Source organism: Cryptomeria japonica, chromosome 3, assembly GCF_030272615.1.
Source record: "Cryptomeria japonica chromosome 3, Sugi_1.0, whole genome shotgun sequence".
Lineage (NCBI taxonomy): Eukaryota > Viridiplantae > Streptophyta > Pinopsida > Cupressales > Cupressaceae > Cryptomeria > Cryptomeria japonica.
In genome coordinates this window covers 208283557-208299753 of record NC_081407.1, presented here as the reverse complement: position 1 = coordinate 208299753, position 16197 = coordinate 208283557, and the positions used below count along the sequence as shown (strand labels likewise).

At 38.0% G+C, this 16197-nt stretch overlaps 1 protein-coding gene across 6 annotated transcripts in view; it reads right to left on the bottom strand.

The window, feature by feature from the left end:
• Positions 1 to 16197, bottom strand: part of LOC131048267 (uncharacterized) — a 160539-nt gene that overhangs the window by 87030 nt on the left and 57312 nt on the right. For 4 of the 6 annotated variants that reach the window (XR_009371953.1, XM_059218176.1, XM_059218175.1 and 1 more), the window contains exons 4-5: positions 13098 to 13175; positions 12783 to 12902 (exon numbers count right to left, since the gene is read on the bottom strand). The exons of 1 other annotated variant lie outside the window; for it this stretch is intronic. Coding sequence is in view for 4 of the 5 variants with exons in the window: in XM_059218176.1 (XP_059074159.1) it covers positions 12783 to 12902; positions 13098 to 13175 (198 nt within the window). In the remaining variant the exon portion in view is untranslated. The remainder of the gene's footprint in view (positions 1 to 12782; positions 12903 to 13097; positions 13176 to 16197) is intronic. One more of the 6 variants, XM_059218177.1, reaches the window with a different exon arrangement.

Below are 16197 nucleotides of genomic sequence, written 5' to 3'. Positions count from 1 at the left end.
AATATGTATCAGAACTATGGTGCCGCCCAAATGCTCCACACTATCGATTACTATAACGAGAAGAATTAATAATTAAATCAAGACCTTCACTATTTCAGAAAGGACTATCGGGAACTAATCAATAATTAATTAGAAATTGTATTACCAAGAGGTGCGATTCTTTAAAGGTTAATATAATTTATCAAAGGATATGACTCTAGAGAAGAATCACACCTTTACAAACCAAGACGCAGATATAAAGACATGCGATTTGCTCACTATCATGATGGCTGATTAAAGATCCGATTAAGGGTTGAAGAATAAATAACCAATAGTTTATACATTTAGGTTAAGACCTTAACTAACCATCATCAATTAATAACTTATTTTCCTACTAAGGGATGCGATTAATATTCACAGAGAGCCACGATTAAGAGAAGGATGTGTTTGTTCCAAATCAAAGAGATGTAACTATTCAGGATTATAAGATATTAATAAGGAATCCATATTTATTAGAGAATCATCGACCATTTCTTATTTTTATTTATATCCTTGTTGGATCACTCAAGTGAGCAAGTGCCGTCGGCATAAACTGGTTGCATAGACATAAAATACAAAATCAGGAAGAGCGCCATTGTTGTAAGTTTACAAAGACACATCAGAAACAGCACTATATCGCTGTAAGTGATATCATACACATTTGCATATTCATAAAGACATATCAGGAGCAGCTGATCACCCATCGCTATAAGCGACATACATATATATATATATACTGATCAGAATATATTACAGCATACTTTCCATTGTCGAATCAGAGACGGCTACCAATCACATTGATTACACAAATCTGATTGCATAATACATATTGTTTAGCAGAAGCTTAGTTTGGTAATTAGGATCATCCTTGCACAATTGTCATCAATCATATTAGAGACCGCAGAGATAATCTTAACATTGATTGCATTTCTCTAAGTATGGATGTATAGATCAAAATCATCTTGCATATACCTAAGTGTTGAATCAGAGATAGCAGTGGAATTGTTCCCATATATCATATATCATCAGATTATAAATGATATCAATTGTATAACATAAGGCTAAATCTCTTAGAAGTGGTATCATAGACTATTATTCTTACTTGAATCATTATCATTTTAGACATTATTAGAGATTAAAGAAGTCTCTTGCAATTGACTTGCAATACAACTGTTCCCTAATTTCCTAAACATTAACATATGGGGACATTACATACTGGATCAGGTGAAGGAAGATTCAGATTTGACGCAACTCGAATTCGAGAAAGTAAAGGATCAACCCATCTAGTTGCCAGATTGGTCAAAGCCCGAGGTAGATGATCTGAACATCTTAGCTAGACCAGTGCTGAAATTCACTAAGCATTGGATTGACAGGCAGACAAGAAAGTTGGTGGAAGACAATGTCCATCTGACATACCAGCTAATGGGAAATCTGGATTCCCACAGTGAGGCAACTGAAAGTTCTTCACAGGTTCAAGCAGGAAGGGAAGCCCGAATGGACAAAGGAAAAAATGCCCCAAAGAGGCCAAGGGCAACAAAGATGAAGGATATCTAGCAGGAAATCCCACACGAGGTTCAACAGGAAGCCCAGCAAGAGGAACCTCCAAAAAAGAGAGCAAGGACAGGAAGGGAGCATTCACCAATTAGCTCCTCGAGCGTATGGGAAGTGGAGATGTTTCCACATCCCACAAGCCCACTTCCAGGGAACGTTCCAGCACCGGATATACTCAGCATCAATGCTTCATAAGGCCATCATCAACCAAGAAATCAGAGGCAAGAAAGTCCCCTGCACCAGGAACAAGTTCACCAAGATAGCTTCGCGGAGACTATCCTTGGTGAAATGGAAGAGCAATCTCAGGAACAGGTACATGCAGACAATCATAGCCATTCCATCCCCGCGCCTGATTGGTTTATAGGCAAATTGGGGAATGAAGCAGAAGGAGGAACCAATCCTGCTCAAGAGTTAGAAGAATTATTGAAGAGGATGGATCAACCACCGAAAAGGAAGGCTCCCCAAAAGTTTTCCAAGGTAGTCAAGGAAGAATCCAGATCCCGGACTTTGCACATCGCTGAACCTGCAGTGGATAAAGATAGGAGTGAGATTAGGCAGGAGCATTACGGCATCAGACAGGTTCATCTTGGCCATGCTTCCACCGGTCAAGTTGTGGGGGATTTTGAAGATTCCTCCTTAGCCATGAAGGAGAAGTTGCTGAAATCAAAGGCAAAATGTAAGTGGCTGAGGGAGGAAAATAGATTTCTATGCGAATACGTCAGGAGTTTCAAAAGACCCCTCAGGGAAGCAGGTCCTTCATCCACTCCTCCTCCCTTCCTTCCCAAGGATGTAGTTGATGATGCAGAACTTATTAGAGCAATGGCACAAAATTCACGGGAATGGGTAGAGGATGTCTACGCTAAGGCAGGAAAATTCATTGAGGATCTAGCTCAGCTTCATTCGAAGTTCGTGGCCCACCTAAGCAGATTAGAGACAGCAGAAGGACTATGGGAGGATGTAGATGTTTACCAAGACTTAACCATTTCCCGGCTCAGGGCTCTGACGAAGGCAAACTCTGGTGGACAGGAAAGTGATCCAAGAGAATGAAGCCTACGACTTTCCCCGATGGTTCTATGCCATCTGTTCAGGAAAGAACACCCTTGACAAATTCAGCATTGACTCTGTCACCTTGAAGGAGTCTATCAAAGGGATACAGGAAGAAATCCTTAGTGCCATGGAAGCTTTATTTTCAAGGAAACTCAGTGACAGAGGAATAACGATGAACTCCCTGAAATCCCAGTTGCACGATTTCTTCTTCGTCGGCTCATTCCCTACGGAACATTTTGCAAATGTTTCTTCATTCTCCGGTATGATGAAGAAAACACAGGAAGTCATGGTAGAGTGGGAAAGCTTCTTTTCCAAAAGCAAAGAAGAAATTGCCTTGATGGAATTCAACATTGAGAATGTGCCAAGTGTCTCCATTGGAGAACTAGAAGCTGTCGTCGATAGATTCATTGCATACGCCATTAATGAACGAGATAATGGTCGTCCATTTTTGGACGAAAGTCTTTTGACTGAATAGTTATGGCGTACTTATTGCTGAAGGAATATTGACTAGGCGTGGACCAGTCAATGCATGCCACCACCGGATAGGGAATCTTCTTGCATGTCGCCTTCTCATTATGGTTTTATGACAGATTCTTCATGCATGCCGCCGTCACTTGGAGAATGATGGGCATTTATGATGGTGTCAGTTATATTCTAGGCATGGTCAACATCATGAGGCATTTAATGTGCTGAGTGGGTGCTATTTTAGGCTCTTTTAATTAATTGTGCATGGGCATAATGGGTTATTAATTGCAGATTCCCACCTTGTTGCACCTTGAGTGGGGAATCTTTAGGGCAAACCCTAATTAGGGTTTTTGCATGTAATCATGGCTTGAGGCCTATATAAGGGGGTGACCCCCTCATTTGTAATCAGGAGAGACTATCGTCAAAGATTGTTGCTAAGAGTTTTTGAAGCAAAAACTTAATATATTGTTCAATTGTTGGTGTGTTCTTGTGTTGTTTTGGAGCTCGCATGGTCTCATTCTCTTCATAGATTAGATTTGTTTTCGTTATGTTAGACGAACTGGATCTGATAGGGTCGCTTGTTGCAAAATTCGTGCTCATACTTTTGGTGTGTAGTTGATTGTTGAATACCGTGTAAAGTTAGCTTGAGCCTCCGTTATATGTGTATGTTTAACTTCGATTATCAGGAGAGATTGTTCGACTTGATGGTTTCTCTTGATGATTTGAAAATCTTTAACACACCCCCTGAAGATTGCACTGCCTTCATGTAGTTGTGCATTGCTGGCAAAGCGAAGCGTGGTTGGATTTTGCGCAAGTTATCCCGTCTCCTTGTTCATAGGATTAGATTACTTTTAGTCTAGTTTTTCTCTACCCTATTCCTATTTACTTTCCGCAATTTCAAAATCCGAAAGATCCAAAACTAGAGCTTTTATTGCAAATCATCCGTATAAAAAATCTTTGAGCTTGCATAAGTTTCATCAACATACATAAGGCCCCTTGGGTTATCAGCAAACCCATCAAACAACTGAGTCACATCCACGCACTGAAGGAACCTTGGGAATTAGCCGTTTGAACTTTAAGTAATCCTAGCATACGGACTAATCTTGATCAAGAGAGGATAAGGTGACCGTTGGTGACTTTATTTTGTGTTAGACGAGGTCATAAAAAACACGTCAACAAGCCCCTTGCTAATAATTGTATTCTTTTTAATCTTGGCCGACAATGTGTTTAGAGTACGAAACCCCTCTGGAAATTATTTTGCAGTTGAGGATGAAAACTCTCGATCTGCTGGAATGATGTCTGCAATCTTCATTGAACGATATAGTGCAATTTGTTGTCATTTGAAGCGCCTATGGTATGCTGCTCCAACTGGGTGAATTACCTCCATTCATTAAACATTTTCCTAGTGTGATCTATTCAGATTTTATGCAAAATTCATTGTGTTTAATTTCGGCGAAATTACTTTTGAAAGGTGAAATCAAGAATTATTTAGTCACAGCATTTATTATCAGTTCATGGATTGTTCGTGATTAACTATTTGCTATAGTCTATGCTGCAAATACTCTTCTGAATTTGTGAGTTTGGTTTGGTTAGAAATTTAATATGGGCTACACTGTTTGATTTTCTCGTTGCTGCAATTAAACTTTATTTGTGGACTGTGCATTCCTTTTGTGCTTCCATCTACACTAAAAAATTGGGGGTCCATAAAGTATTATTGCTGTTTGGGATTTTTTATTGACAAATCGCCTAACCCAGCAACTTTACATTACTTGTTTGAATTAAATTAAATTGGTGAAGTGGTCATGTGTTTCTGGCTCACCATCCTTGACATTATTCGCAAGTCTAGATAAAACTGGGAATCATCTATTGGCTGAGTGGTTGGTGAGACCAATTACAAGGAATCTCTGTGATGTCCCCATCAAATCCCAATCCACACAATCATTCTAAGATTAGTTGCTATAAGCATTACCTGCTGAGATCAATTTGTAAATAAGATTCGAAGAGAGATCAAACAATCTTTACAATCATTATATCAACCATCTCCAAATCGGTGATCCTGCAGATTAATGTCCAATCATGAACCAGTCAAAAAGAGGATAAGGAAGATGATTCCAGCCATCGGAGTTGTAATAACAAGTCTCCAATGTATACATACTTCCACTATCTCAAAGGATAATAAATAAAGCAGCCTTAAGGAGCATAACGATAAAAGCGACTATCGTTCAGACAACGATTAAGGACAAGCAATATTATTGACCAAGGCGGCAGTAATTTTGAATGGCACAGAAGGAGAAAACTATACCAAAGACGAATGCCACCTTGAAGCATAGGTATCAAACCAAATGATTCACTACTCAGTTACGTGAAAGGATGGTCGGTACATACTTAGTCAACATAAGTCAATATAATTACAGGATGCATTTTCCATAGCCAAATTACTTATGAGGAGGCAAGACAACAATCAATTGGAGAGTAATAAAGAAATGTTTAGAGGGATCTGATAAAGGATAACCGACTATCATCAACTGATGTTAATGAAGGGATGTGATTAAGTCTAATTGGTAATCATAATGACAATAGAAAGGTGCAGTAATAATGAATGCTCATCCTTTGATAGCATGACTTATCATCCCTCTTCCAAGATATAATAAGGCACTTCAGGAGACGAGGTGGAATTTTGTATTTCTTATTCAATCCAGTTTGGATCGCTCCTTTAGAGCAATTGCCGAATGCACAATATCGGTTGCATGAGGAATAAATTGCCCATTAGAGAAGGCACCAGACTTTGCATATATTTATTGTCAAATCTGGAACAGCAGTCCATCATCATGTGCAAGCAATTATCTTCATATCAGAAGCAGCACTTTCAGACCTGTGGATATTATTGACTATATCAGACATAGCAGTAGGAGCAACAAGCTAATTGCATAGTTCATCATCATATTTGGTAAAGCAATTGAAGCAAGTTGCAGATTGGAAGACTACCAACAGCATACTTCCCAAAGATCAAATCAGAGACAGCTATCTATCCAGTCTACATCCCATTTCATTATAGGTGAAAGGGAAAGTTTATAAGACATTTCATTCACTTAGCATTCATACATATTGCCTATTGAAAGTGTCAATATACTATTTATTATATTCATGCTATTGATTATATAATTCATAATATAAATTTGATATTATAATCTATAGTAAGTTTAAGAAATTGAAGTAATGGTCTCTTAATAACAAATTATCCTAGAAGGGACATTACAAGTGCTATCAAAGCATTAGATTTGGTGGTTATATTGCATTGTTCCTAAAAAGAGACATTACAACCTCCTTGTTACTTGACCTATGCTCTACCCTGGTTAGTTTACTGCAGGCCACTGATTGATCAATTAATTTAAGTTTAGAGATTGAGTTGAATCTGGATGTTGTTCACTGTTATAGGGAACTATGTGATATCCCCATCTTAGAAAAGCTAACCTTTACCAAGTATATGTTCTGGGGTGGCAGTCCCGAATCTCTAGGTAGTTATAGTAGGAATAAAGATTGGAAACCATGAAGTCTTATAAATAAGATGGTTTCCTCATTATTAGTCTTCTTATCCACTTTAGAACATAATAAAATCAAGAAGAATGATAGAACGACAACATCAAACTCCTCAGTAAACGTAAGTATCCAGACGCCTTGATCAGAACAGTCAATGATGTAGAAGTCGGTATAATTATTCGATTAATCAAAAGTATATGTGGCGGTGACACAATCTATGAAGGATGACAGCAATCACCTTGTGAAGAGTTGAAATATTCAGCGATGTTTATATCTTCATCTACAATATAAAATGTCCATATTCAAGCCTATGTTAAACATAAACTAATATCCTTATTAGCGATTAGTAATTATGAATGGGTGTGTTGACTATTGTACACAAACCCGATATGGATTGATACAGTGATTGGAAGTATTATGGAATGATGCGATTAAGAAGAGACATGAGTCATGTCCTTTACACATGACTCCGCATCCCAAGCACAAGATATAAGAAGGCAGTTCTATCATTCAATTCAGGCATCATGGAGTTTGTATTTTCTTCTTTATAATCCAGTTCGGATTGCTCTAAGGAGCAGATTGCCATTAAGGCACATTGAAGCTGCATAAAAGATAAAGGCAGAAATCAGGAAAGGCAACCAGACTTTGCATATATTTATTGTCATATCTGGAACAGCAGTCCATTGTGTGCAAGCAATTATCTTCATATCAGAAGCAGCATCTTCAGACCTGCTGATCTTATTGACTATATCAGACACAGCAGCAGGAGCAACAAGTTCATTGCATAGTCCATCATCATCATAATTGGGAAATCTATTGAAGCAAGTTGCAGATTGGAAGGTTATAAACAGCATATACTTCAGAGGACAGATCAGAGATAGCTTCCTATCCAATCGATATCCCTCATCAATATTGGTGAAAGGGAAAGTTTAAGGACATACTATTCACTTGGCCTTCATATATTGTATCGATTAGATAGAGCAAGTGACATTGAAAGAATCAATATCTATATATATTTGTGTCCATACTATTGATTATATAATTCATAATCTAAATCTGATATTATAGTCTAATAAGTTTAAAGATTGTGATATTGCTATCAAGATTCAACTATGTAGTTTTCGAGCCAAACTCATTGACCCATGATTCATGAGTAGTGGTTCACAAGAACCCATCTCCCATGAGAATGAATGGTACACTTAGCACTCATCACATCTAGGTGATGCTCACAAAGGTGAAGCATTGGGACTTCCCGAGAGGTCACCCATCCCAGTACTACTCCAACTCAAGCATGCTGAACCATGGAGTTTCCTCCAAGGTTAAGACCACTCAGCTTGCAACCCCATTTGCAAAACCTTCAGCAAGTGTTGTGCCTTATGAACCATTCATCATAGAGCTCCTTATGAATGATTCATAAGGCACAACACTTGCTGAAGATTTTGCAAATGGGGTTGCAAGCTGAGTGGTCTTAAGTTTGGAGGAAACTCCATGGTTAAGCATGCTTGAGTTAGAGTAGTACTGGGATGGGTGACCTCCCAGGAAGTTGTAATATTCCCCTTAAATTTCCTTTTTGTTTTTAGCAATAAGAGTTACAAGCAAACACCATAACCTGTTAAGGTTAGAGAAATAATCCAAACTACTGAAAGGGAACCCTTCCACCTTTTATTCACCAAGAGCCCAATCTGGGAGCGTGAGAGCATACGGTGTTTCGGGGATTGTTAGCACCATAAATCAAACTGAAATTGCAATGCACAGGCGGCAAGCCAGCCCCTTCTGCTTATCCAGCAAGATAGAAACTGAACTCTTGGCGGTAAACCGGCCAAGGGAAATAACAAGAAACTGAAACTCAATCACTCTACAGCGTATTTCAGCGAGAGGACAATTACCTAAAACTTATCACTCGACCACTTATTCAGTGGGAGGACTGAGTACATAAACTGAATTACAAAGCAAGAAGGTGGCTAAGCCAGCCTCTTCCACTTATGCAGTGGGAATTACAAATAAGAACAGCAAGAATGATTGATTAGTACTACTGAAACAATCTTACAAAATAGAGATATGAGTTAAGATAAGAAGCTTAATGTTGATCTCAAACAATCCACTATCAAAATCACACCACACTTGAACACTACTGCTGTTCTAATTCTGCAAGCTAGAAAACACACTATCCAGCAACTACTGGAAACACCAAAACACTCATAACTTTCTCAAAACTAACCGGAATCACACCAAATAAAATGCAAATAACTAATATAACATAGGCAACCAATCCAATACCTCAAACTCGCAACTTGGAAGCCTCGAATGTGTTGCACGTATCCCAAGGTAAGTCTGAAAATGGTGCTACAGCAGCAAACTTCAATTTGCAACCAAAAATTGTGGTGACCACCAAAAGCCACGCCAAGATAGGAGAATGATTGTCTTCCCAATACGCTTTCAAAGAGCCGAACCCAGAACAATGCAATCACTTGGTCAAGAGGTATGAGAAAAATATGGTTTCAGCAACTCCACGACCAGCAACAAGGAAACACTCCAAAATCTACACAAAACTCTCCACAATTTGCAGAACACTCACGGACAGCACTGGAATTACAGGAACATAGCTAGGTACTATCTTCCAAGCGCAAAACTGAGACTTAGCTAGGAAACCACACTTCGAAGCTCAGATTTTCAATCGCCAAACCAGCAGCATAACAATGCAATTTCATAAGATACCAAAATGAGAGCCCAAGGCTCTTATTTATAACTTCTTGCTCCACCAAATTCAAATGCAAATGCACACAAATACACCCAAATTACATGTCCTCCAAGGCGCCCAACACATTTGAATTTAATTAATCATGTCCCCTCAAAATGGCGTCCACTTATTCCCAACTCCCTAGGCAAAGTTCGAACTTTTTCTAGGTGAACAACTTGCACTATTAAAACAATATAAACATGACATGTTTAATCACTCTCAATGCCACCTGACTAAGGGAAAAAATAATATTAGTAGCATATATTTATCCTTTTCCCTAAGTCACCCAAAACACAATTAATCAGTAATAAAATAATTAAATATTAAACCTTAGGATAAGGAAATAATATTTAATTCAATTAATTATAACTCCGGTACTGATTAACATCAAAATCAAGGATGAAGATATGTGATGAAGACCACAGAACTGTGCTGAATAAGGACCCTGTCCGAGACTGCTAAAAATAGAAGCGCTCAATACTGCCACTTACTGAAAGTAGTAAGTCATGAAATACTTCTCCGAAAATCATGATCTTCGCACCCAGAGGAAGAGCTTGGAAAGCTCACTAAGATAGCATCATCCAAACAGCCAAACCCTAACTTACTAAAAATAGTAAGTTCTCACTTCACCAAAGAATCCAATGTATGTTATGCTACCCTGGAGCTCATGAAAAACCCAAAAGGAAACCATAGACAGAACTGAAGAATTCCCTCCTGATAAGCCCTAAAAAACTCAAGCAAAACTCCACAAAAGTTGGAAACCCTAATTCTCCTTTCCAAATAGTCTACGGGTCTCCGGAATAGGCCAATGGACCACTGAACTAATCACTGCGGAGAAGGGAACATTACAGAAGTCCCAATGCTTCACCTCTGTGAGCATCACCTAGATGCAATGAGTGCTAAGTGTACCATCCATTCTCATGAAAGATGGGTTCTCATGAACCACTACTCATGAATCATGGGTCAATGAGTTTCACTCGAAAACTACACAATTGAATATTAATAATTTAATAGCAAAATCACGATTCGACTTGCTGTGGAAAAATATCTCCTACTTATCAAGTTTAAAGATTTTAAGTAATTGTCTCTTACTAGCCAATAATCCTAGAAGGGACATTACAAGTGGTATCAGAGCATTGCATTTTGGGGTCATATTGCATTGTTCCTAAAACAAGACATTAAAAGTGGTATCAGAGCATTGCATTTTGGGGTCATATTGCATTGTTCCTAAAACAAGACATTACAAGTGGTATCAAAGCTTATAATCATGCCAGCCTGTGGGAAGAACATTCCTAATGAGCAGAAGATGAAGATCATTTGAAGATTGATACAAACTATGACACAATATAGCAGCACTCAAGAAAAATTAAATCAATTGTTGAGTAAGCTAACACCAGTGTACAATAATGGCAACAAAGAAGACAATAGAAATAAATTCATTCAAACCCCAACTAAATACGTGTCCACAACAAATTCATTAACGTCGACATTTCCATCCAGAGCCAAACATCAAAGCAATGGACCAACAATGAGGGATCTGCATGAGCAAATTAGACAAGATTGGGAAAAAAGCAGATTACTTCATGACATGACCCTAGAAGACTACATAGAGCTAAGGGTTAAGTATTCACCTAAGGAGTGAAGGAGTCATCACTTGGACCTAAGAAGGGAAAATGGGAAGCATGAACACTTTAACGAACAAAAGATGAATAATTGCAATTCAAAAATGGCATCAAGAGTTTCACAACAAGTACCATTAGAAACTTTGAGGGTCATTACACCAAGGGAAGAAAGTGTAGGAAGTTGGACAGCTGAAAGTTGTGAAACCTTAGAAGAGGCTAAAGCAATAGATGATCATCAAGCGTCACAAGAAGTTGTTGATTCTTCATGTGACTCCTCTATCACGAATAAATTGAATATTGGGATTCATGAAGTTCACAAGGTTACACTTATTCCATTCAAAAGATCATTTGTTGAGGATAACCTGTCCTATCAATTCAAAAGGCGGAAAGGCGTTCATGACACTTTTCTACATCCTAATGAGTACATGGCATCCGCTACCAAGTCAAGAATTATAGAAGAGACCTCACCAACAAGAAGACAAGGCGTGGCAACTAAAAACTTCATGGAACATGGTGACAACAAAAGAGACGATGATGACTTGAAAGGTTATCCGAAGAAACTAGATAAAGGAAGGTTGGAAGAAGATAAGTTTGGGTTTAGAAGCAAAGACAATCTTCAACTTATTCATAACCATTTGTTTGAAGCTGAAGAGGACAAAAATATTTTAGACAGTTCTTAATTTAAACCCTAAGCTAGACTGTCTTACAAGTACAAAAAGAACAAGAACACTTCATGTAGCAAGAGACTCAAGGAAATAGAATGCACTTTGAATGTACATGAATGGTTATCATGTGTTAATATTGCAGCAAGGAGCAAACTTGATAAGAGATGGTGCTCGAAAGGACAAGATTGCGAAATAATTTCATGTCAAAGTGCAGCTCAAAGGACACAAAGTAGTTGCACTCTTTGATACTTGTCCTCAAATGAATCTAATTTCTTAATGTTTTGTATAAAAGCTTGGTTTGCAAATAATGAATAAGACAAACTGTATTCATTGGGTTGGCTAGAACAAGGTGTTGAAATTTCAATCAACACTGTCCAGATTTCATTCACCACTTTGTCCTATCAATTTTAGATTTGCCATTGACTTCCAAGATGAGTACTTGCTGATGTTATATCTTTGGGCGTTTGTGGGATTGTATTTGGAAGCCCCTACCTCTATGACAAGGGTCCAATATTTCATACAAGGTTGAACAAATATCAGTTGATTTAAGATGGAGAAGAAGTCAGAACAAATCATGAGTGGAAATCCAATGTTTTCATGATAAGTGTAGCCCAGGCTAGACATGTTAGCAACCCATGATAAATTGCTTCTAATTATGTCTACAAGTTGTTGAGAAGACTAAAAGAAAAACTTATTTAGATATCCTGCCATTTGATAAGATCGAAACTAAAAAAAACTCCTGCTTCACTTGCTGAATGTGGGAAAGCTCCATCAAAGAGCATCACTCACACAACATTACAAGGACAATTATGGCCTCAACTTGATCTTTGCCATCTAGTGTTAGTACACCACAGATGGCAATACCAGTCTAGAAAAGCTATTCATGGGATAATGTTCTTTGTTAAAGAGATAAAGAATTTTTCGATATCCAAAAGGTGCTTTTTCGATATCCAAAAGGTGCAATCACACTTTGCAAAATGCTGGAAGCTTGGGTAATAAGCATGTATCCTTTTAAAATTTACTGCAAACAATCAAATAAGAGAGAAAGGAGAGAGACTAACTGTTTCCTTGGTACAATAGGACCTCCTTCTAGTAACTAGGCAGAGTATAATTGGAAAAAAAGGAAAGGACAAATTTTACCATCTGATTTGCTGTAATAGGAAGGTTGCACATTGGATTGCCCACAAATCCTTTTACAAGGCCTTCACCAGAAGCAATTGTAGTAATCTGGCCCAAAGGTCCGTCCCCTGCAAATTGCACCTAAGCATCAAAGAAGACCAGTCATGGTTCCATAGAAAAAAGAATTTGTTGTCAGCATACTGCAGATGCAACTGCTGTCTAATCCTGTTAGAGACAGTAACTTGTCTACTACTTTAAGTAAAAGCCAAGTATTTCTCCTGAAACATCAACAAAAAGTAACAATATTCAGAGACAATGGATGGATCCTATAAATACTTGTACAGTTTCAGCATCATCTTTTAAAGCTCCAAGTAAGAGTGTTCCAATTAGCGCACGACCTAATGCAGCTGCGGCCTGTGTAGCAAAGCATACAACTACATAAATTCAACCATGGGAGTTACTGCAGTGAGCCATAAAAGGATATATTCAACATTCCACAAGATTTAGATACAAGATAATCCTTCCAAAAATTATTGAGACTCGAATAATCCTCTAGTTTAAATTGAAGAAAAACAACCTGTTAGGTTTAGTCCAAAAGGAATATGTGGAAACAAACAAGTCCCAAACATTATCATAAAAGCAAGAGGAGTATGTAGTATATGGAATGGAAACCGAATACAAACAACCAAACCAAAGAGAATATATCCACAATCAACCAATAGCAACTCACATATAAGAATTCAAAATTAACACTCATTCACATTGTTAGCATTTTGTTTTTGTAGCGTCCTAAAATTGCGACACTTGCAATTTCGACTGCATTTGGGTCTTCACGATGGCGGCGCAACGTTGAACCTGAATGGAGACCCCGAAACCTGTTTACAACACCAAAAACTGCATTTTTCTGCACCCTGGCCTGATCCCTCCTTGCACCCTGCTGTCCCGGGAGGTGGGACCATGGCGCACAGCGCCCTGGTCCCTGGCCCTATTTTGGGCCCGGTCTCTTTCGGGCATCGGGTCTTTAAGTTTGCAATTCGGGAAATAATGTTTCCTGGTCGACCTAAGGTCGGAAAAATCAGTCTATCAGCCCTAATTGACAAGTATATAAACTACATTTCCCCTCCCATTTGAAGGAGGTAAAAGAAAGAGGAAGAAAATGAGCAAGAACAAGACGCGGAAGCGATATTCAAACATTCAAGCATTCAAGCATTCAAGCATTCCTTCAAGCAATTGAGCATTCTAAGTCTCCATTCAAGGCTAGGTGTTGCATTCAAGACAAGGATTCAACCATTGAAGAAGAGATCACTTACAACATACAAAATACAACATTCATTACACCTTCGCATGTAAGAATACAAACATTCTTACAACAAGGTATCAGTACTTGTTTACATTACAAACATTTACATTTACAACATTCTCATTTCTTGGTTAATTCCAAAACCGGGGTTTGACCTAAAGGCAAACCCCTCATCCCTAACCCCCCAATCGTCCTCTCTTTTCTGTGTAGGTTGCAAGTACGCGGCTGTAATTGAAGATCTGGAATCCATGTGCAGAGACGAACAAATCCCCCTTCGTTTCGCGGATTTTTCGGAGGACCGTGTGCACGCCGGTCGCCATCGTCTCGTCAACTTTCGCTCAAATTTGCAGAACAGCACCATCTCGACATTTTACTGCTAATTCCAGGTCCGCAGCTTCATCCCATATCCCTATCTCTGTTTATAAGCGAATCTTTCCTACTTTACATGCATTCCTAGTTCAATCTTTCTATCTACATTCTTTACAAAAGAGGGTATCCTTGATGTCACAACCCTTGAAACTCATTTAGAATCCAATCTTGCATTGTGTGGGATTGGATCTTGTGGGTTTCAACCCCTCTTTTGAATGTAAAGTCTCTCCTAAGTGAAAACCATCAACCCTAGTGACTCTCCCTTCTCTCTCCTTGGAGATTGGGGAGGGGAGAACAACTAGGGTTCGATTTTTCCACTTTACAGTTTTGTGCTTTTGCAACAACACAAATTGGAAGGGGAAGCTCCCTTATAATAGGAAACTAAACTAAAATCCTAGAACACTAGACTACAGAGATGAATTACAGCTTTTCACAATATGCAAAAATTATTCTCTTGATTTTCAGCATGCAGTACAAACACACTAAAATTACCCCATCTTTTGGATTTTGTTAGAATTTCAATTTCTCTTTTGCAAGACAACACAAAACTGAGCTGCACACAAGGAAACGCTCTTCAAATTAACAAAGAAAGCTCCTTGAGATCCAAAACAACTCCTAAACCTAAAGCTATGAACAAGAATTAACAATTATGCACACAATATAAGATTCTCAATGGGGTTTTGCATTTAAAGAAATAATTGAAAGAAAACTTAAAATATCTTCTCAATCTTGGAAGCTGAGCACAAGACTCGAAAGGCACTTATCTCACAAACAAGGTTTTTTTATAAAAGACTTGCAACCAAAAAAAGTAACTAAAAGATAAATGCTTCCTACTAGCTGAATGCAGAGACCAATAGATTCACATCAGGAGAGAGTATTAAATAAAGCTAACACTAACAATGAAATCAGAGTGCAAGATTTAGGAAATAAGGCCCCTCAGAAGTGCACAAGTTACTTGCAAAGACAAAAGACAAGCGTTAATACAAAGCTTAGCACAACACTTTAATAATCCACTGAAAAAAACCTTACACAAAAACACAACTTAGATCAACTACTTGACTGACAATCTCTACAACATAGGCTTGACTTCCACTAGCATTAAGAGTTTATATGCTCAAGCACTTATTTATAATTTTACAAAAAAGAGATTTTAGAAAATTAAAATATTAAGTAAATATCCCAAAAGGACTGCTTTAAAACAAACCTATCCTTATCTGTTGGAAAAGTGGAAAGAAAACGATTTTAAAGAAAACTAATTTTGAGAGAACTAATAAATACTCAAGGCCTAAAATAGGCTCATATCCACTGCCTGATAACAGGATGCAAAGAATAGCCTATACCAAATATGTGTCCACTGCTAAAAATAGAAATTTATACTTAGTAACCTTTATAATATTTATACAAATTCGGCACTGAAACTGGTGAGTTCTCTAGAGAATCCTGAAGTATGGCAGATCTTCTTAAGAGAACTGAAACCTACCAACTCCTAGGACATGCACTAAAATTTGATGAATCCTCTAAAGAATTCACAAAACCCTAACAATGATAGTGAACCCACTGACAAACATCTAAACCCTAGCATGATTTTTTTTAACACAAAACCACAACCTAAGATTTCACAAGGTAAAAAACTTGAAGTTCACTCCCTAGCAGTAAGAAACAAATATTGAAACTTCAACAAGGACTTGGTCATGTCTAGCAACAAGGACATGAAAACAGTCAAAAAATTCTATGATGAATAATGCCTGAAGAATTGCAGATTTTGCT